Source organism: Melitaea cinxia, chromosome 11, assembly GCF_905220565.1.
Source record: "Melitaea cinxia chromosome 11, ilMelCinx1.1, whole genome shotgun sequence".
NCBI lineage: Eukaryota > Metazoa > Arthropoda > Insecta > Lepidoptera > Nymphalidae > Melitaea > Melitaea cinxia.
The window spans coordinates 11,806,176-11,830,592 of record NC_059404.1 but is presented as its reverse complement, the minus strand read 5'-3'; the positions used below and the strand labels follow the sequence as shown (position 1 = coordinate 11,830,592).

At 31.8% G+C, this 24,417-nt stretch overlaps 1 protein-coding gene across 1 annotated transcript in view; it reads right to left on the bottom strand.

Moving 5' to 3' along the window:
* The window catches only part of LOC123657614 (suppressor of lurcher protein 1-like), a 66,823-nt gene that overhangs the window by 41,191 nt on the left and 1,215 nt on the right, over window positions 1-24,417 (bottom strand). The window contains exon 3 of the mRNA XM_045593137.1: window positions 22,779-22,956. Coding sequence (XP_045449093.1) covers window positions 22,779-22,956 — 178 coding nt within the window. The remainder of the gene's footprint in view (window positions 1-22,778; window positions 22,957-24,417) is intronic.

Genomic DNA, 24,417 nt, shown 5'->3' with positions numbered 1-24,417 from the left:
GATTGATATGTCAGCACTGACGAGACTTTACAAACGCGGCATTTCGTGTATAAACGGGGTCCCAGTAAAGATTTTATCGGAACAGGCTTGTGATTCTCTATGACATTTAAATCTCGTATTCGGCGTAAAGCATGAGATGTGTCACAGTGATTTAAAAAATAGCTTAGCAAAACGTACTCGTGACAACGGATGTTTTGACACATCTCCTCCAGCGTTTTCTCCAACAGTTTTGACACGACGATTAAAATATAAGCCTATATAAGCTATAAGCCTTAAAAATATATACCTACATAAAACATATAGTCGTATGTACCCGTACACGTATTATATGAATGTCTAAATCTTCTTTATTTAACAATTTTCAGAACAGTTGAACTGTTTTTACGTTTAAAATGGATTAATATAGTATTAACTTGTATCATCAACCTAAAGTAAATTTACATTAAATGTCGCAATGTTTCGATGTAAACTTTTAAAAGATAGCTCAAAATTTCGTCTCTCGTAATTCTTGCAAGAACTTTGTTTGTACTACCGAAAGTAATATTCTACTGTTGATTTTGTGCCTCATTTTTATTTATTTAACCGAAAGTTAAATATTATAAATTTATATTTATAAGGAACTAGATATCATTCTTGGTTCCCATTTATTACCATTTTGTAAAGAATAAGCAGTAAAGATCCTTGGAATCAGAACTTGATTGACAACTTTTCAACAAAAAGTAAAAAACCAAGTAATTGCATCGAAACATCAATTTCAAAATTAATTAATTCTTACAATTAAAAGTTATCGTAACCATTCAATTAATAATAACGTAAAAATAATAACATTAGAAATTATTCATTATAAAATACAAACATTCGAACAAAGAAAGATAAACTCAAACTCCTTACACAAGGAACTGATAACAAGTTTCTGATTACAAATCCGAAGTTAAGCATTAAAATTGTACTTTATAAATATAAGTAGGTACATATTTTAACTTCGACAAGATTAACTGAACCGAGTTTAACCATTAATTAATTAACATGCTTGAATTTTGTTAACTTTGAAGATTGTCAGAATCATAATCTTCTTGCAAAGTTTCTGTACTCAAATAAAATTTTAACGTTTACCCTTTTTATTTTTAACTGAATTAAAAGGTTCAAGTATTTTAAGGCATAGCGACATGGTACAAAAAGTATAAAATTAATGATTGATAAGTTTATAGAGCTGCTGTGTGGTTACGGCGGTTGTGTGGTTAGGCCAGTAAAGAATATAGCCAACCCCTCTATTCCTGTGGATTTCGTAAGAGGCGACTAAGGGATAGCACAGTTCCACTATCACCTTGGAACTTAAAACGCCGACCAATGGTTGGATAACCATCCAACTGCTAGCTTTGAAATACACAGACCAAAGACGGACAGCAACGTCTTCGGTGCGACAAAGCCAGTCCTGCGGTCATCAACCCGCCTGCCCAGCATGGTGACAATGAGCAAAACACATTCATTCACGCCACTTTTGGCGCGAACTTGTGGAGGCCTATGTCCAGCAGTGGACTGCGATTAGCTGAAGTGTACGTGTGAGTTTATAGAGAAACGCTATTCCATTTTAAAGTTTCACAAATATAAAACGTGTGATTTTAAATTGAAAAATACGGAAATATCTCTTCATTTTTATGAAAACGAGATTTTTGATTGCGTTATTCGCTAGTTGTGTTTGATTAGACACCCGTATACTGTTATCAAAGCGTCAGCGTGTTTGTTTTGTAAACTGAATTTGAAGTTGATATTCTAATTCTGTTTTTACACAACTGCCTAAAAAATGCGTTTTCTGTTTCGAGGAATTATTAATACATACGTTGATGTTGTTATGACAATAATTTATATGATTTTAGACACCTAAGCCGTCTGGCTAGCGGTCACGGATTCTGAATTCTGTAAAATTAAAATCAGCGTTGCTCTTTAATGAATTATTCATGTTGAAATTTCACGATCCATTTCAAACTTAGCGATAAAAGTAATGAATGAAAAAAAAAAATTCTCTGAATGTAGAAATAAATTTTAATTTTTATGTAAATGTGAGTGTGGAAAGAAGTAATGGATTAAGTTTTGCATCTTTTCTCAAACACGGAAACACGGAAAAGGTCATTTTCTATCAAAGATAAATTTAAAGGATATGGATCTCAAGAAAAATCTTACGCGACTTACTGGTGGCACTTTTAGTTAACATAGTGTGTGTATATCGAAATAAAAGTTAAAGAACAGTTATTCCGTTTTAATAATATGATACTTTGTATGTTTTACGTTAAATTAGCGATCTCTGAAATTTTTAACGATATGATTAAAATTAAATTTTCATTACTGTGGGTAGTCATTACTGTGGGTAGTCACAGAAATAAGAAGCAATTTTAGTGTGCTCCTAAATTTTATTTACTTTATATAGTTTATTTACATTTTTTTGGCAAGATTATGTGTTGATTGTTTGTGTAACTCACCGATACTAATTATCTTAATAAATTTTCCTGTCAAATTATTATCAAGAATCACTTCTTCTTTTTACCGTATTATTTTACTATGGACACACACAACCTAGAAGCTCTGGGTAAGCTGTTTGAAACACGTATGCAGGAGTATGAAAGGAAACTACAGAAGGTAGCAGAAGGATCATCTGTGCATACTGATGTTACCATGCTGTCCCAGGATTTTTATAATTTCAAATCGATGATCTGGCAATTATTTAATAATATAAAATCACAATTAGAATCTCTCTCGCTAGGCCTTGATAGACATGAGATGATCATGAGGAAAAAGGTCCTCCTCTTCCACGGCATTGAAGAAAAACATAATGAAAAGCTTCCTGAGGTAATATACCAGGTAATAGCCGAACAATTAAAACTGCCTGATATTCCAAAGAGCGATCTTCAAGTCTGTCATCGTCTTGGTGTCTCTGCGCAAGCTAAATCAAGACCTGTCTTAGTCAGGTTCACTGCCCTTGATTCCAGGCAGGCAGTTTGGGATGCTAAGACATTACTTAAAGGCACTGGTATCACCATTTCGAAGTTTTTAACCAAAACTAGACATCAGATTTTCCTATTGGCTCGTAAACATTTCAGAATCAAAAATTGTTGGTCAACTGGGGGAAGGATAGTTATTAATCTTCCCGACAAAGCACGACGTAAAATCGAAACCATGGCCTCCCTTCAAGATATTATCTCCAAATTTCCAGTTGGTAGCGGCGATACTAATGTTCCTATTGTTCCTGTGCATGTAACTGACTCTAAAAGTGCTAAAACAACTAGATCCAATCGACGTAAATAGTGTGCTTAGACGGAGTTTGTGTCGTCATTACTAGTACGTATTATCCCTCTACGTCACGCTTGTTAGATATTTTTTTATTTGTATTGCAAGGTCGGTATTTGGAAATTATATATGTAGGTACTTTAAAATCCAAACATTGTTTAAGTCGGTGGTTTAAATTTTACTATGTATTTAATTTATACTTTGTGTTGGCTTTAATTTCTATATGTTGAGTGGTTGACATTCGACTGCTGTCAGTACGCCTGTTGGCATTTTTTGTTTTAACTTTATAAAATAGTGACACTGACCGTCCTATATATATATATTTTTTTTTCTTTCTTGCAATTTTTGATAATATAAGTCTAGTTGTAATTTTTTTTATTATTATATTGCTACTTTTCTTTTATATTTTAATTATTATTATTTGTTTTATTTTTTATTTTGTTCATGTAAATTAAAGTACCAAGTTGTAATATTTCCTAATACTCTGTACTGCTACGCATTATGGTTCAGCTACATTTGTAACTTTTCTTTTATATTTTATTTGTTTGTTATTTTTTTTTATTTTATTTTTTTTTTAACTTTATTCATATATATTTGTTTTGAGTATAATTAATGCTGTAATTGATCCTAATATTATAGCTGCTAGGTATTATGATTTAGCTATATTTGTAACTTTTCTTTATATTTTTTTTTTTTTAAATTTTGTTATTGTAAATTTGTTTTGAGTATAATTAATGCTTTTTCCATCTGATACTGATTCTAGTTTATTTTAGGTAATTATTTTTAATGTGTTTTATTTTATCCTCTCTTGCATGAGTGGTGAGTTATTACATTACTATTGTGCTTTGAGTTGTAATAAAGTATATTTTTTATTTATTATTCGTATTGTATATTTATTATATTTAATTTTACGTGTTGTTAATCATATATTATTCTTCCTAATACGTAATATATGGATACTAATTATACATACGATCTTGATGATAGTTTTTTCTCATGTTCTTCATCCAGCAGTTTTAAAAGTGTAAACAGTATATCTTCTTCGCCTTATACATTATGTGATCAACTATCGTCGGTATTCTGTGATTATCGCTCTTTTCTAAATGTAGTGTATATTAATGCACAAAGTGTTCCCAGCCATTATTCAGATATACTGGCATCCTTCAGTAGCAATTCTATTGATGCGATCTTAATTTCAGAATCATTTTTAAAACCATCGCTCGTATCTAAGCAATTTGCAATACCAGGATATGCACTAATTCGCAATGACAGAGTTGGTAAGGGGGGCAGAGGGGTGGCTATCTATCTTCGTTCTGAAATTAAGTATACGGTCGTCGACACGTCTCCTTCAAATTATTCAGAATCAGCTGAACACCTAGCTGTTGAATTATTTTTACACCATGGCAAACTATTACTTACAGTCTTTTATTGCCCGAATCTTAATATTGATTATTTTAATGGATTTGATACTATCCTTAACAATTACCGCACCATTTACCAGCATGTCATTATAATGGGTGATTTCAACACTTGCCTAATGAAAGATAACCTTCGTGCTCGTAAACTACGTGCCTTACTATCATCTTACAGTTTTCATCTCTTACCCACTGCTGCGACTCATCATTTTCCTGATTGCACCCCTTCTCTGTTAGATTTAATGATTGTATCTTCAATTGATAATGTTCCAGTTCATGGCCAACTTTCCGCTTCATTTTCTTATCACGATCTACTTTTCCTGTCCTATCGTGTGCGTCCCCCTAAACGTATACCTCAAGTAATCTTCCGACGTAGCTATAGGAATATTAACCAGGAGGCGCTGGAAAGTGATGCTTCGAATATTGATTGGTCTGATGTATTGAGTGGCATCAGTATCGACGAAAAAGTTAATAGCCTTAATTCGAAGATTTTAGACCTTTATCATCGACATGCACCACTTAAAAGAACCAAAGTCAAGCATAATCCCCCTCCCTGGCTTTCCGATATTATCAGAAGCAAATGGCATTAAGAGATTGCGCTAAAAGGAAATTCAAAATTTGTCCTTCCGGAAGTAATTTCCAAAAATTCAAAACTCTTCGTAATCGATGCAACCGTCTTCGTCGTGCCGCCAAACGTCAATATTTTCACTCTTCTCTCCAAAATAGAAGTACTTCAAACGTGTGGAAATTTCTTAAGTCCGTGGGTATCGGTAAATCACCTATCCTTTCACCTAGCGATTTTGACTTAGATGCTCTCAACAAAATTTTTTCCCATTCTCCTACGAGACTGTGTTCTAACGTCAAAAAAGGCACTCAAAAATATTTATCAGAATTACCATTATCCAATACTCCTTTCTCATTTACACCTATAACTGATTCAGATATTAAAACTGCAATCCTTTCAATTTCATCGCAGGCCGCTGGCAATGACAAGTTATGTTTGAAAATGATTACGCTGATTCTTCCATTCTTATTACCGATTCTTAACCATATTTTTAACTACTCTCTTACCACTAGTACCTTTCCGAAAGCCTGGAAACAAGCGAATGTTATTCCTTTGCCTAAAGTTACCAATCCTTCTTCTTTAGCTAATTTCCGACCTATTTCCATATTGCCTACTCTCTCTAAAGTTTTTGAATGTATTGTCCGCAAGCAGTTCTCTTTCTTTTTATACTCTAATGATCTTCTCAATTCACATCAATCTGGCTTTCGTCCAGGCCATAGCACAACTTCGGCTCTTATCGGCGTCACTGATGATATTCGCTTAGCCATGAAGAATAAATCGCTTACAATCCTTATACTTATTGATTTTAGTAATGCTTTCAATTCTATCGACTTCGACATCCTTCTTGGCGTACTAAAATCTATTAATACTTCTTTATCCGCGTTAGCATGGTTTGAATCTTATCTGCGGAATCGTTCACAGCGTGTTCAAGTAAATACATCGTATTCCAACTGGTGTAACCTTACTGTGGGATATCCCCAAGGTGGCGTACTTTCCCCTCTTCTTTTTTCAGTTTTTATTGACTCGATCACTAAGGTCATATCTTTCAAATACCATTTATATGCTGACGATCTGCAAATTTATCGCCATTGTAAGTTACATGATGTCGCGTCTGCTGTTACCTCCATCAATGATGATCTAAGGCGTATTACTGAATGGGCTGATAGTTTCGGTCTTACTGTTAACCCGGGATAAAGCATTAATCGTAGGTAGTAAACGCATTCGCTCTCGACTTGATATAGCTTAACTACCCCCTATTACCGTCGACGGCGTTCCTATTACTTTTTCCGACTCGGCTAAGAACTTAGGTGTTGTTTTTGACTCCAATCTTAACTGGAATGCTTATATCAATGAGATCAGTCGTAAGGTATACTTTTCACTCCATTTTCTAAAAGCACTACAAAATTTTTTACCCTTCAAGACTAAAGTTTCTCTTGTGCAAACTCTCATACATCCGATCATTGATTATGCCGATGTCACTTGTTTAGATACCACCGAAGAATTGCTTAACAGACTTGAGCGACTACAAAATTTATGCTTGCGTTTCATTTTCGGCTTAAAAAAATATGATCATGTAAGTCACTTTCGTAAACAGCTTCAATGGCTACCTATCCGCCATCGTAGAAATTTTAGAATACTTTGTTTCCTTTTTAAGACTCTTTTTAATCCTCGTTCTCCTTCGTATCTACGGGACCGCTTTTCTTTCTCTCACGACGATGATTCTCCGTGCAGATCACTTAAACGTTCTCTTCTTCAGATGCCCATCCACCGTACCGATTTTTATTCTTACTCCTTTACTGTACATTTCGTTAGACTTTGGAATTCCCTACCATATGAAATTCGCGATTGCAAAACACTATCACTATTTAAGAAAAGAGTGAGAAAATTCTACCTCACTCAATCCTAGTCTAAAATCAATTTAAGTGTCCTTATGCGTATTGGAATTTATTATCGTATGTATTATATTATGTATCGTATTATTTGTATCTACGTGTGTATAAATTATAATGTTGGTGTGCATTTATATATTGTATAATTATGTATTTATATTATATTTTTATTATCTATATGTTTAGATTGTACACGCTAATTTTGCGACTGTTTTATAAGTTTCCTGTAGCAGGACTACTGGAAGAGATTCCATCATGGGATAAGTAGTGCTTTTGTACCAGCATTGTTTATAAGAGCTATTTCCTTTTGCTATCCTAGTGTACATAAATTGTTAAATTGTTAAATAAATATAACTAGCAAATCTCCACAATATAGAGTCTAAAGTATAAAATCTAAATCTTTTTTTATACATCTAGGTGGACAAACAAGCGCACAGCTCACCTGTTGGTAAGCGATTACCGTAGCTTTTAGACGCTGCAATACTACAAGCATCGCAAGTGCGTCGTCGATTCTGCCCTAATCACCCCTCAGGAGTTCTGGTCACCTTCATCATCACACAAACAAAACACTGCTTAGGAGCAGTTTTATTTAGCTGTAAACTTCTGTAAGGTCGAATTACTTTCCCAGTCGGGCTGCTCCAGATTTTGAGCAGAATATTTCCTACTGTACTTTAGTTATCTAATTAAAACCTATATTTTATTTAAATCTAAAGTACCAATACAACACAACAATTACAACTGAAAGAATTTAGTGTTTAATCAAAAATTACGTATCGGAAGAGTCAATAGGCTTAACCAAATAATTTTCTTCTTATAAACGTACTTACAGACACAAAACACGTGTCTATGATAATATATAAATAATATTATAATAAATATAATAGTATTATAACATAAGTAATATAAATTAGAAGATCCAATAAATATTAATACACCACTGTTAACATCTGTAAAATCCTGAGGTCGCTCGATGAATACTAATTAAGTAAAATCGTTTTCAGCAAAAATACCGTCATATCCGCCGGGCTTTAGTTTCAATTAGAATGCCTGGTGGCTCGCGTAATTACACTGTCATCTATATCTGTCATGAATAGAATTTATTGTTCTCATTAATTCCGCAATGAGATAAGAAATTTTCATTTCAATTTTTTTTTGTAAATTATATTAATTTGAATATGAACTTTGTTCAGGTATCAATAAATTTCTTTCAAGACAAGTGTCTTAATATGCTAGTTAGTTAATTTAGCCTATTGCAGTCCACTGCTGGACATAGGCCTCTCCAGGTATTTTTATATATTACTTAGTATTGAACTAAAAAGTAAGATAAAATCAATATCAATTACCTATTCATTTATAAGATTTCTATAGAAGAAAATAAATAACGTGAACATTGCTTGCTAAATAAAGCTATATTTTTTTTCCTCAAAATTTAATTTTGTTTCTTTTGTCACTTCAGTCAGCAATAGCGATCTTAACACCTTTTTTCATTTTACTTTCAGTAATGAAGATACAGTATAAAAAAGCGCAGTCAGCGTATTACATCGAAATACCTTTTTGAATATTGTAAAAGAATGAAACCTTAATATTCGTTTACTTACAGCCATGGTTTCATACTCTCAATTTCAGATTAATAAACAAAAGGTCTCAATGTTATTTATGTAAACCCCATTTTTGACTTTCAACCGTTCTTAAACTAAGTCAATTTTTAATATCTTTAATTCTTTCGGTATAAAAATTTTAACTAAACGTAATCAGTAATTGATTTTTAGGAGTTTGTATTCAATAAGAAATAATTTTATGTTTTATTTGTGCCATTGAAATATTCTTCGTGTAACAAGCACGTCTTGTCGTTACGAATGGGCAGATGGATAATAGAAAAATTCAAGTCGTAGAATTTATTTAGGTTCTTTTTACTAATTAAATGATATGTATACATTATTAAATTTATGACAATTTTTTTTTATGGTAAAATAGACTGATCCAAATCTTTCACCACATTAATAGGATTTTTTTTCGTTTTTATTTCAATCACATACGGATAAAATACATGTATTTGTTAAAATCGAAATAATCTAATAATTACCCACCTTTAATATGAAAACAACAAGGGCGAAACCTTTTATACTGAAACGTCAAATTCATTAATATTTTCACCGTTCGTATCGAAGTCGCGTAAGCATTAATTTTTGCATTCGTACTTCCTGTGGTTATGGCCAGATAATCAATAAAGCCGTGGTTTACATTTATAAATGAGAATATTCACCATTTAACAAAGTAATTAATGTTTAAAGGTAACTTTATACTTTCAACCACTGTACTTTGATTCGATAAAACGCTTAAATAGCTGACAGTTCAATAATTAATTATAAGGAAAACGTACCGTATCGTAAGTTTGATGACTTAATAAAATAAGATAAACAATTATTATTAACAAGAAAGTATCAAAGTAAAATATTAAGGAAAATTTACGGACAGCTAATTTTAATTATTAATTTTCTTAGTAGGTACACTTTAAGATCTCATTTTGTAAGTAAGATAATAAAAACAGATATATTATTAGCTACTTGAGTAATGCTACAAAACAATGATAGGTGATGTTAGATCGAGAAAAAAGTTTCGTCTTCTTGCCGTCATTTCGTAGGTAGTGACAGGATTCCGTTGCTGAAGAAATTTTGGAACTTCTCGTTAAATATCCGCGTCAAGTAGTTTTGATAGTCCTCTCTTGATGTTAAGTTTACACTACCTAAAGAATCCTGAAGAGACCTAAATTGATGGAAACATAAAGTTTCAAGATCGGGGATTTACGGTGGATGTATTAAGACTTCCCAGTCAAACTCCCTCAATCTTTGTTGAGTGTTTAAAGACGTGTGTAGTCGGGCGTTCTCGTGATGAAAGACCACACTTTTTCTGTTGATTAATTCTATCCCCTCGGCGACAGGTTGAAAAATAAGCTATGTTTTTATCGTATTATTCGGAGTATGGGACAATTTAGGGCAACTTACATACTGCGTCATTACGAAAGCGAGATCCACCATCTAGATCCAGGTCACAGCATTAGTTGTGGCTGTTGTGCTGACGGTTGCGGGTTCGATCCCCGCACGTGACAAACGTTTGTGTTGGCCATATAGATGTTTGCCGTGGTCTGGGTGTTTGTGCAGTCCTTGTTGGCCTCCCCACCGTGTCTCGAAGAGCACGTTAATCCTGTCCTCGCCGTCGATCCTGGTTGTTATCATGTACACCTGATAACGATCGCTACTCATAGTAGGGAATATATCCACCTAACTGCATTGGAGCAGCGTGGTGGATTAAGCTCTGATCCTACAAACGGGGAAAGAGCCCTATGCCCAGCAGTGAGATACTACAGACTGAAGTGAATTCTATTACTTATTGTTAATTTTTTGCTTAAGTCTTATCAGCTGTTGACAGTATAAATCTGAATCGATGGTTTTTTCCCGGTGGTAAGTGGTCGTCGTATTCTATCGTCTCTTCATAAACGGTTCGATATCATTACGTCTTAAGAGAGAATCGCAAATGAGTATACAGTCCATTGGGTTTCTTTCAGTGAGTTCATGTGGCACTCACATATCAAGTTTTTGTATAGCTAGCCTTTTCTCAAATGGGTCAAGACTATTTCCTAGTCAACTCTCAGATTTTCAGCTATATTGTGACTAATCAGACGTTGATCTAGCTCAACTTTAAAAAAATATCGTCACGTTTATCTGTAACTAGGCAACTACAGCGAAATGGCATCTTTGACATCAAAATTTCCTGACTGAAAGCGTCGTAAGATTATTTTGCGGCTCAAATCAAATTTTTCCCTTTTTTAAAGTAGAACTTTAAAAATGGACCGAATTTATTCGTTGGATTCACCCATTAAGCGGACAGAAAAAGAAATGAAAAGTGTCGAGAAACTGTTTTTTACATTCTTAATATCATTTTAAAATGTCATGTCTTCAAGGTATCAAAAAACCAGCTAGTTACAAACAATACAACCAAAAATATTTTATTGAAACTTTTTACTAGAAAATATGAAAATAATTTTTTGCCGACCTATTATAAAGCGTTTGTGGAGGATAATTGAGATATTATTGTACTATTAACCTCAGAACAACCGAGTAAATATCTCACGAGTCAAGCAAATAAGCACAAACAGCCTAATTAAATAATTTTAGAGCTTCGTATTACTACTTACTGGATTTATATGCAAATAAAATATGACATAATTAGCTCATTAATTCTTAATATTACTTTTATTAATCTTAATAATGACGACAGGTTAGTGCCCCGGTTAGCGCAGTGGTCACAGTGACTTCTGGTCGCGGTTTCGAACTTCACGCTTGACTATTATTTTGGTATTTGTCTTGGTCTACTTTAATGTTTGTGTTGTTGTTTCTTGACGTCCCATATAGAATTTCGTTTGTTCAAATAGTCTATTTTGTTTTAATAAACATTCATAAAAATTAAACATTTATTAAAAGGTCATCTAAAAAACATCATAATACATTGTTTCTTAAATAAAGAAAATCAGAGACGCTATGAAAAGCAACATCATGACTGTATCAGTGAAGCGTGAACGATCTACGCAATTGAGCAAAACGAAAGTGTACTTGAATACAACAATTTTTAACGTTTGCAACTAATATAAGCAAAATCATCTGAGGATAAGTGAAGCAAAAACACTCGTGACTAAGCGAGGCAAAATATTTCCACAACTAAGCGAAACGAATTGTATGCGACTAAGTCGAGCGGAAACAGGTGCAATTAAGAAAAGCGAAAACGTACATGTTTAATTCGAGCGAGATCATACGTAGAAGTGTGGAGAGTGGTATTTTTAATCACTATTTCAATCTCAACACCAATTTAATTTCTATGTACATTGTCATCATAACTATTTTTGAAGTGTTGGTATTTCTAGGAAAGTCTGCTTAATTAATATTAACGTTTATAGATTGTTTTTTATTCAACCTTTAATATCGTACTACTGAACATAAACCTTTTTCTAAATGTAAAAGAAGGTATGAAGTTTAATTCACCACACTGATCCATACTGCGAGTTGGTGGATATATACTATTTATAAGTAACGTTCGCTATCAGGTCTTTATTAGCACGGGACCAACAGCTTAACGTGCATTTCAATTTTTAACGTTTATTATTATAAACAAAATATTTTGCTTGATTATTATCATTAATGAAAATTTCATCATATTTGTTGCAATGAAAATTATTTTGAAATATAACTTGGTAACACATACAAATTCCTATACCCCAATCTCTAACGCAAAGTTATAAGTATACCTACAATCAATCATTTACTTGCTATACACTATTTGAGTAAACATTACCTTCTGTTAGTGTGTCAACGAAATTTATTCGATTTTATAAAGTGTACAGTTGAGGTTTTTTAGAATGTAAAAGTACATTCTATTCTTTATTGCTAGGGAATTTACGATGGCGTTAGTGGACTTAAACTCTCTGTAATATTTTATTTTGTGTCGTTACGAAGTCGTCACCATTTTTACAGCGACGTGAATAAAAAAAATATGCTTTTAACGTTCCGACGCCGTTTCAAACGTCGTGGACCAATTGGAACGGAAGTAAAGTAGTTTTTGCATCTTTGAAGTTGTAAGGAATGTTAGAATTTAAACATTTTTTTTTATCTTTGTACCCTTACCTCGTTTCGTAAAATACCTTATCAGTTATGTAACATTTTGTTTACATTTAACTATTAAAGGCTTACTGTAACTTTAAAGATAAATAATACTGCTTTCAAGCAGTGTTGTGTTACTGTGGTTAGTAAGGTGACTAATGCTCCTGGGAGGGTTGAGGGTAGGATCGGCAACGCGCTAGCGATACTTCTGGTGTTGTAGTCGTCTATAGGCTACGGTAACCATTTACCATCATGTGAGCCGTACGCTTGTTTGCCGAACTAGTAGTACCACAAAAAAATTACAAGTGTGTAATTTTACTTCACGTCTGTGTATCTTCTAATAACAACAACAAGTCGATGAAACTCATATTTTTAACGAAAATAAATTTGATGAAAAAACATTACGTAGCGTTATAATATTGAAGCGGGTTACGCACTAACGCGGCGCGAACTTTATCCGAATTTTCATATTGTATTTTAACATTGTTTTGTTACATTTTTTTCTCTTTTTCATAAAATATGACAGTCTATTTAACCGTAATTTCAACATTCATTCTAGGTGTTCTGGTCAACAAAAACCTTTCCTACGTTTCTTTTTATTTTTTTGTAAATTATTTAGCACTGAATTTTACATAATTTCATTATTTTTGGTAGAGATGCATTCAATATTTTATAGATAGATAATATTCTTAATTGTACATCAACCCACCAATAATCACAGTAAGAAATAAAAACAAAGGCCATCTTATCGCTGAAGAGCGATTTCTCCCAGATAATTTTAAAGGTAAATATGCAAATGATATATTATATCTATAATGATTATTCTTAATTTCCTTAGCGATTGATGCTTAAAATCAATATTCAAAAAATATCAACAGCTTAACCTATACTAAATTACCAAAATGTTCAAAATGTTATAAATTTGAAACGCAGCTCTTTCCTACGTACATACAAATATAATTGTGTTGATATCTACGTTAAAAAAAAAGCTTTGTTGTTGTGTGTATTGTTTCGAATGTTTTCGACAAAGCTACTATTGGGTTTCACCGTCATATTTATAATATGCAGGTATTATTTAGCAGCATTTGAGTAATTAACAATATAAACCGTTTAAAAATACGATTTTTTTAAGAAAGATAAATAAATATAACTTTTGTTTTTTATCACATAAAAGTATTTCTTAATAGAATGGAACACCTTTGTATATTCCATCGTTTGTTAGTTCCACTCGATTAGTTCCCGCGTGTCACCGCAGCGCTATGATATATGAAGCTTTTTCAAACAATCTCTACTCGTTATAAACAGAAGAATTTTATTCTATTTGTTTGAACTTTCTTGGTATGGCTTATTGTAATCAATATAAATCTTAAAGCAATAAAAAATAGAGATTTATTGTTTGTGGCGTTACATAAACATTTAAGAAAACAAAGCATACATCACCTTCTTATGTAAATGATACTAGTACTTTTCGTCCGCGCCCACGTTCTTACATTTATTACACAGTGTTTGCGAAGTGTGTCTCTGGAGAAACATACGACCAGTGGCGTAAAGGTTTAAACTCTAAACCTCGTCCTTAATAGTCAAAGAGTCCTTTTGTACAACTGTGACACATTAACAAACTTTTATAGTGCAGTTAAATGCCAAAGATATATATTCTGATTCTAAAAAAAAGTAATACCACACCTCAATGAATTTTCCCTTTGGTCGTTTAAGTCCTTCAACTTTATCAGACGAGAAGTGTTAATTTAAAGTGAAAAAATATTAACCAGTACACACTTAGAATTCCCAAATGAATACACGAGAAAATATACTATGAGGGTAGATACACACAAGATGTTTCGGTTATGTTTAAATATTACACACTTGTTATGATATTCATGAGAAATCTGTTCGCAGTGCCCAGTGAGGAAAACATATGACTTATGTAGGTTATACGTAGGTGCATACGGAAAATGAAATATATAATAAATTGAATGTAATATCATCATTTTCTTGAAATTAACTATTTTTGTTACTAAATGTAGGCGAAAAGTAAATACTATTAAAGTAATTTTAGAGATTTTGTAAAATCTAAGTTTCGCTACAAAAGAATTTTTGATTTTGTTTTAGGAGGCATTATTTTATAGGATAGTTATAGTAGGTCATGATAGGAAATGGCCTCAGATGGCATTTGACTGTGTTTAGTAACATGGTCAGTTGAAGAGACAATTAAGTCTAATAGTGAAGGAAAACAGGAAAAATATGAGTAGCAGACAAAGGTAAAATATGCAAATCCACTGCTTGACAACAGAATTACCCATGATCACTGTGTGGCTGTAAGTAGGAGGATTTTGTAACATACCTCTGAGTTTCTTTTTTGAAAATTATTTTTCGAATGAGCCGGATTATGGATATAATTATTTTAAAGTATTTATCGAACCTTTGTGAACGTTGTGTCCGTAACATCAAAGAAAATACATTGACATTGGAATAATCTCTTTATATTTTTATACGGCTATTCAAAGAAGGTAAACCATAGAATTAAAATTCGAAAATCATATCCAATCTACTATCTAAAACATATTATCTCACTTTTGTGCTTTTCATACAAATGAAGTGTAAAAATAAATATTGCGAGAACTGTAAACACAAAGCGTCCCGAGAATCACGTATATTACGATAATAAAGACATACAAATGGAAGATGTGATTTCTTTCTTATGTGAACATCGATATCTTTATGGGCAATATGTGAGAGACGTTGACAAACGAGAGAAAAAATAAAATAAAAATCGATACAAATTTTTACTACAAAGGAATTGCTCAACATGCCATAGCGTGATGATTCATAGTCTATGTCAGTTGGAGTTATGCAGTTCTAAAAAAAATTGTTTAAATTGTTGTTTTAAAAAGAAAAAGATAGAAAATTGTAGATACGTTAAGAGACCAAAGCATAAACAAAAAAGACAAAAATTAAAAAAAATACACGAAGTATTATTAATTCCCACCATTTAATTTAAAATATGCTAGATTTTTTTGTTACTATAAGAATAAAAAATTAAAACTATTATAACGCTTAATTATTTCAAAACCCGTAGGTATATTAGATTAGAAAATGTTTAACTAAACAAAAATAAACTTATTTAAGATGAACCTTCGTTGTTAACGCAAACAAACAGTTAAGCTTTTCGTGCTTAACAACATAACAACTTGATAGTATTAAATAATGGATAGGTTGCCCGCAAATTATTATTTAGAATTATGACCAGACCAGTAATAATTTCCTATTTTGTGTTCCATTTTGTTCCAATATTCGATTAGATTACACAATGATAAAAGATTACTCAATAAATAATAATAATAAATAAGTAGAGGCTTATATAATTTGACAATACGTTGGCGCTGTGGTCACGTTGATTAATAATATTACGGTTGGCCTAAAGGAAAATTATTTTAGTTTATTTCTCTTTTAATATTATCATTGTTATTGATATTAACTGCCCTTTTTTTTCTTTAAATAGATAAATAAAGTATTATATTTATAGCGAATACTAGATTAAATAAAGATATGTTGGCACATTGGTCGGAGTACTTGAATATTTTTGTTGACGCTGTAGTTATAGTAAAAAATATATTATATATTATATATATACAACTAAGTATAGTTGCCGTAACTGACTGTTATTGACTAGACAAGACCTGACCACTACGCTAACCCAGCGTCGTTTCTTCCTCGTAAACAAAAAAAAGTAACAGAATATTTTTAAAAGCAGAATTTTTGTTACTAAATTTCAGTTTAAAATAAAGTATTAATAAATATTTATAGAACAAAAAAAAAGCGCTTTTCCACCATTCTCTAATAGTATTACTAATTTTTTGTTTTCAATTATATGCCGAAGAACTTTGACAAACAAGAATCCAATATTTATACACAAGTTTTCAGAAGATTTTTCTAATCTATAAATATAAAATTGCCTCCTATTTGCTCTATTTTATTTTATTTCAAAGATGTTTTAGAGGTTTCTTTTAGAAGTCCGTTTTCATACGCGTTCCGTGTCCGTTTTCGGTCACGTCTTTTAAGCTCGCCTGTACACGGCTTTGAAAGTAAAACACGTTAAAAGCAGCTTTTACGGTCGAATGAATTTTATTGTTCACAATAGCTGTTCTAACAATTTACATCGACTGCTTTATGGGCACAAATGTGACGACATTGGTAACAAAGTGTTATATTTCTAAAACCATACTTACGAAAACTGATGTGATTTTATTTCGATGTATTTTTTTATTTATTATTATTACTGGATAGTCAAATAAATATGTTAATGTTTTAGTAATTAATTTTATATTGGAACAGCAGCAATCGACAATAATATTGATCAATGTTATAAAAATTATTTGGAATAATAGATGGGTAGGATAAGATAGAATAAGGCATAATAGATAGAATACTATAGATTACACATTATGCTTTTAAACCAAGCGCTGCAAATTAAATAAGTCAATAAATAGGTTTTTTATCTATGTACGTAGGAAAACGTAGGTTAGCTAGAACTTACAATTCATAAGGATAATTACTGTATAGGTTATGTCTACGTAGAATGCTAGCGAGAATACCAGCATTTTTCTGGGAAATCGCAATCCCAATTCCCAGGGCGAAAAATATGCCAGCTCTGCTGTCACCAGGGCATCGAGACGAGGGCTTAAATTTTTCTGACTTTTTGCAACATCATTACAAAGCTCTATTTATATCGTTTCTAGGTTTATTCGTAGCTAGCTGTATTTATTATTAGTTTTATTATAGTGTCGCCGTCATCGAAATCGATGAGGAGAACTATAGTTTTTATTATTATTTGACATTACACCTATTTCTTTATACTAATAGGAGTATGTGAGAAAAATAAAATATAGAAACTTTTTAAATCAATGATACATAAAACAATACCATTTTAACTGTTTATTTTTATTTTTAATATCACCTTTGATAACCTATCATGCCTACCTAAATTGCGTTTATGTGAAGCTATGGGTAAATAATCATATTTACTTATACGAATATTTAATTTGTAAGTATATAAGATTTGTTAGCGATGACGCGTAACTTTAGATGTTTATTTATTGTCACGATAAAAATGCAAATATAATTGTTATAGAAAAAGATTCGTAATGTTACAGATTGCTTTTGTCATATCTACATTATTTTAGGTTTAAGAGATTAATTTATGTTGTTCCTTATATTTCTATACTGGCCTTGCGTTGTACGCATATACGCTTCAGCCTGTAATATCCCACTACTGGGCATAGGCCTCTTTCCCCATGTGGGAGAATGATCAGAGCTTAATCCACCACGCTGCTCCAATGCGGGTTGGCGGATATATTCCCTACTATGAGTAACGATCGCTATCAGGTGTACATGATAACAACCGGGACCGACGGCTTATCGTGCTCTCCGAGGCACGGTGGGGAGACCCACAAGGAATGCGCAAACACCCAGACCACGGCAAACACCTGTATGGCCAATACAAATGATTGTCATGTGCGGGGATCGAACCCGCAACCGTACCCCGTAACTGTTGCGCCAACGCGGCGCGGGTATATATACTATTTGAGTATATTTATCTTGTTTCTTAAATATTTAAATTCAACCGAATACTTCTTTTTTAGAAATAAATTCTTACCGTGAAAACGAAATATTAATTTTGGCTCGTACTTGTCTCATGCCCGTTATGAACTGTTTTATTGTTACATCTTAATAAGATAGGATTTAAGTCTCTGGAGAGACAAAAGCCTCGTCTATTAATGAGATCGTTCCAGCTCTTATCTTGTCATGCTCTTTATCATAGTGATTTATACTATAAGTGGGATAAGAAAACTTAATAACGTTATGATACTTTGACCTAAATAAAAGATAATTAAAATATAAAGCAATTTGTTAACGTTATCGCCCTAAAAGTTTCTTTTGTTTATTAAATTTTCAGGCTTTCTTGGTATTTTTTAATTATGTAATGAGAAAGAGTTTTTAAGGCAGTGAAAACATTTTAATGGAAAAGATAGTATTAGCTTATTACTCTATCTTTATACTTGTATCTTTATCTCTATACTTGTATCTTTGCTACTATTATTAAATCTTTTGTTTTCATTTTACGACATTATCTCTGATTTCATTAAAAAACAGTTTAATAATATAACTTTATTTATTATTTATTTATTTATTCTTAACTTACACCAAAATATAGACACATATAAAGAAAGATACAATACAAGATGAACAAAGGCGATCCTATCGCTAAGTAACGATTTCTTCCAGATAACCTTTGGGTACTGGACACAGTAGTAGCGGTTAGAGGTGTGCAGAAATTAAGGTGGAAAAATCAATAATATATAATACATAATATACACACAGTACACATACATAATATATACATACACATACATAAATGCTTTGAGACACACATATATTTACATAATAATATGCATACAAAATAATTACATACATATAAAATACATTAACAAATAATTATTTACTAAAAATAATATACATATAAAATATCATATAAAGAAATGTTACTAACGATATGTAGATAAAAAATGTTTTTTAACACGTCGCTTAAAAATATCAATCGACTCCGCTTGGCGAATGTCTCGCGGGAGGGCATTCCACAGTTTTACAGCCTTAACACAAAAAGATTCGCTTTAACATTGACTGTGCGATATAGGATGTTTAAGCCTGTTGTCACCCTGAGAACGAAGGCTTAACGTACTAGGTACGTCCGAGCCAAGAAATTTAAAACATTTTTTTTAGGTATGGGGAAGTAGTGGGATGGAAAAGGATAGAGTAGAGAAAAGACAGAAGATGTGAGTTGCGGCGTTCTCTTATTTTAAGCCATTTAAGCTGTGCTCGATAATCTGAGATACGATCTGCTTTCTTAAGCCAAATATGAATCTAATGATCATGTTTTGAAGGCGTTCAAGTTTATTAAGGAGAGTTTCAGAAAGGTCAGAATGCAAAGCAAACATCAGCGTAATCAAGGATAGGAAAAAGAAGTGTGTGAGCAAGTGATATCTTTGTTTTGATAGGCAAGAAATTTTTCCACTTTCTCAATGTGCCGATTGCAGCATATATTTTGCGACTGATCTCAGCAACTTGAGGTCTCCAAGAAAGTGTGCTGTCTAAACTGGGGCTGATTTTTGATACTGCTATAATGACTTTTTTTTTTATTTAACTTTTACGCAAATTTATGTTCTTTTTTTCTTTTTAATATTATAAATTAGTATTTTTAGACAAATCATTTCAAAATAAAGAAGGTTCCTCAATATATTTTGTATTAGATTTTACATATTGTATTTAAATATTTCACATATTCACTTTTGAAAAAAAAACAGTTCAAATAGAAAACCAAGCTCCGTAATTCCTATTTTTCTTTAGCCACATCGCGCTTTTATATTTAGGACTAACTAAAAAGTATTCTCCAAATTTTATCATGTTCTTTTTAATTAAATATATTTTTATAAAGTAAGCTCATTTTTAACCGACTTCAAAAAAATCATAATAAGTTTTTTTATGTGTGTTTACGTATATTTTTTATGTGTGTTCGCGGATAACTTCATCGGTCATGAACCGATTTCGTTGATTCTTTTTTTGTTGGAAAGGAGATATTCTAAGGGTGGTACCATGACAAGGAAACTAGGATCTCACGATGGCATCCCAGAGAAATCGAGAGGAACCTTCGAAAATCGTAGTGGCGACTTGTGCATTTGTTATTTCGTCAACTCAACGACGAATGACTTCAATTACATCGACAAGTAGTTGATGTAATTGAAGTCGTTTTTTTTAGTTTGCTAGCAAGCACAATAAAATTATTATATTTAATACATTTTTTTTATTTAAGTGTATAATTTTTATTTCTAAAGAATGATTTGTAATACAACACATTTATACATCATTATTATCTGATATTTGTGTTTTGTTCAAATTGTTTGTTAAATTTAATGTTATTTGTTGCGATCAACTTAACTAACGCATTGGGTTACTGTAATGTTAGTTCTAAGTTTTTTTATGCATAAATAAATAAGTAAATAAATAAATAAAATTTCTGCTCACTTTTTTAAGTCATTATCTGTTTCTTATATTAGTAAAATATGTAGTAGCAAATCTAAAGCATTTGTTAATAAGAAAAATTGATGACGCATCGGCGCGATGGTCACAGTTTTATGTTTGTACAGGCTATACAGCTGTTGTGGTCTGGGCGTTTGTGTTGGTATTGTGTGTCCGTAACCTTGGCACAGGATTTTCATCCTACTGAGATCCGTTTAGTGTAAAACGTTTATTTATTTGTTTCAGTCCAATCTAGTCAACGATTCGAAGCGACTTAATTAGATTTGGGTGGCGCGGAGAACACGGAATGGGTGCTTTTAAAATTATTACTCTATTTAAAATTTTGGAAATATTTCAAACAAAATTAATATATAGTAACCTGATTGAACCTTTCCAATTTATTTCCACTGAAATGGCAAATTTTCTCTGATGAAAATTACAATTTTCAATAATTATTTTAATTTTTTTTAATCAAGAACTATTTTATTTAATATACACAGTTTTCGAAGAAGGTTCCATAATAATATTAGGTGAATTTTTTACTAAACACAAAATTATCACATAATGCGTTGCGTCAAACATATAAAATAGGATTAAAGCATGCGACTATATGAATGCGATATTGATAAAAGCATTACTTATAGATCACGTCATGGCATTTGATTCCAAGTCAATGGCTTCTAAAATATGAACTTGCGTTAATCGTAATGTTTACTCCACTCCGGTGGCTTCTACAATGTGAATTTGCGTTTTACTTAATATAATATTAAGTAGGGCTAATTTATAAAGCGCTTGCTTACACTTGGCCGCCTGGCGCTAGTGCGCTTGAAGCGATATGAAGCCAGTGATTGACTCTTACACTTTAACCAGGGCTTGCCCCTTTGGCTTCGGTATTTGCTTTATTGTAATTAAATGATAGCCTTCGCTGCCGATTTTAATACTACAGCTTCATCTGTTGCATCTTTTCCGCCTATTAGACTTTGGTCCTACAACTACTACTACTACTAAATTTATTTATAAAACAAATGCAGATACGCTATAAACTGCAGATCTCACGAGGAAGGTTCATCATCAGGTGGTGGGTGCGAGGTCATTCCCTTTTTCTCTCCTCTTAATTTTTATATGTACTAATTATTTTAATATATTAAGGATGTAGAAGAGCTACATTTATCAACAAAGCTTACCAGTTGTTCATAGAAATGAGATCAAGTTCTCCTTATTTAAATTCCAAATATTTTAATATTTAATAATGATATTTTTTATAAATAGAAATTATATTTATGATGTTTATTTATTATTGTAAGATGAGTATACGAGCAGTTAAATGTAGTATATAGTTTTATTTCATTCCATTATAATCAATTGAACTTATGATCACTGACGCTCTAAAAGAACATGGCACAAAAACAATGTAAAAGGGGTCTTAACCCCTAGCTGACTAGATGATGTCACGAGCGAAGAAATAATATTATTTACTAGCAATATTCGCACGAATAATTCGCACTAAATAAGTATAATAATTGTCAATCATGTTGACGTTGTTTCAAAATTAAAGCCCTCATATGTATAATTTTAATAATTAAATTATTTACAAAAGCAAAAGCAATTCTAATTTTTTTTTGTTATGGTAGCCGGTAAAGCAAGCAATTATCTATAAAATGATATAAAATTTATGTGGAGTAATATTGAGGTTTTTTTTCTAAAAAGAGAGGCAAACATCTTAACCTTATATTATAGATTATTAATATATACGATTCTATTATCTTTATATAATTATGTGTATTCTCTCTATAGTTTGAGTAGAATCTAATCACACTGTGCTAAATACAGATAGTTAGAAATAGATAAGTTGCGTTGTATATTTTGATCGCAGTAGAGGTTTATTTACTTACATTATATATAAAAAACTTACCCCATATGTTCCTTGTAAATGTCGAAATCGGTGAATACGAGTTCAATGATTTGATGGGGCTCTGCATAGAACGTATACAACAGGCAGAGGTCACGTGGGTAGGGGCGCGGGTAGTCTGGACTGCTGAAAGTGCCTCTTTCTTTTCCGTGCGTAGATGTGAAGCGAATACACGAACAACCTGGTAATTATTTTTCAATACTATCAGCTATAAATTTAAAAAAAAAATGTGAAAAAGGTAACAACATTACGTTACGAGTTATTTGTAAAATTTGTTACAGTAAGTTGTAAAACGTATTTTTAACCTAGTTTTTGTAATTCTAAGATCATCCATACCATGAAATCTTGTTTAGCAATTGTTTTTCAATGTTTTTAGTATTATTTGCTCATTAACTGCTTAAAAACTTGTTAACGCTCGTTGTATGCATCAGCATGCATTTAATACAGTAGCTTTCCATTTATCTACTTTTAGCATATTGAACAGAAGATTTGTTTAAACTCATAACTATAATAATAATTGCCGTAAACCAAACAAAAAATAATATCATTTGATACTATGCGAACTTTCCTGAAAATTCATAAGAAAAAAGGGAAATAGTAAAGCAAATATTATTTACGCCTTTTCTCTCAGAAGCAGTCATAATATCTTATATGTCTACAACTGAATATTGTATATTATGAGTTTAAACATCTGAGCATTTATAACAACAAAGCTCAGTAAGTATTACAATCACGCTATTTAAATTAAAATAATTTTTCATTTGACGGGCAGTAAAAACAAGTAATATAATATTATGTAATCAAATATTACACAAACATTTTTGTTAAAAATTTTAACTAAAACAATTCGACGCGGGCCGCAGCACCCTTAATGACAGTAATTGAAATGCGACTATCAAATACAACGGGACCAAATGGAAAACATAATAGCCATAATAATCATAACATTAACACTTCAAACAAATAACGTAACAAAAAATAGGGAATGGGCAAGTGTGCGGGACACGGCTCCAATCTGAATATTTTATGTTAAAATCTTTTGAGTATGTCAGCTGGTACGTATTCGTAACTCATGTAATGCTATGAAACGAAAATGTTTGCAGCGAATGTTTTTAAGCAAAATTGGAAGATAACTTGATATGCGATGTTATTTGATATCCGATGAAACGTTTTTTCGTGTCAAATATATTTCATTCGTCCTTTGAATATGAATACGGGTTGTGTTTGAACCTCATTTTTTGTTGTTATAATGCTTATTTTTAGTACGTATGGACGAAATATGGTTTAAATAAAAGGAACTGTAAAAAATATTAATTTTTATAATGAATTTTTAAATTACTGTAATGTTCGTTTCTTATATTAAGTATAGATTTGAGAATTTGATTGGATTATTATGTGACAAACGTTTTAATAAAGTTGTCATTTATTTTTTTAAATATTGAACATTAAAAGAAGCTAGAACAGAAGATGAGAGTTATAAAGAGTGAACGTAATGCCTGGATTACTATTACCCCCTCATTCAATAAGGGGCTACGTTCGTAACGATTTGTTAGAACCAATCTCCGCTCGTGCTATATCTCTGAAATATTTCATCTTTTATCTTGCATCATTTCCTTTCTTATAAATTAGTAATGAAAGGCGC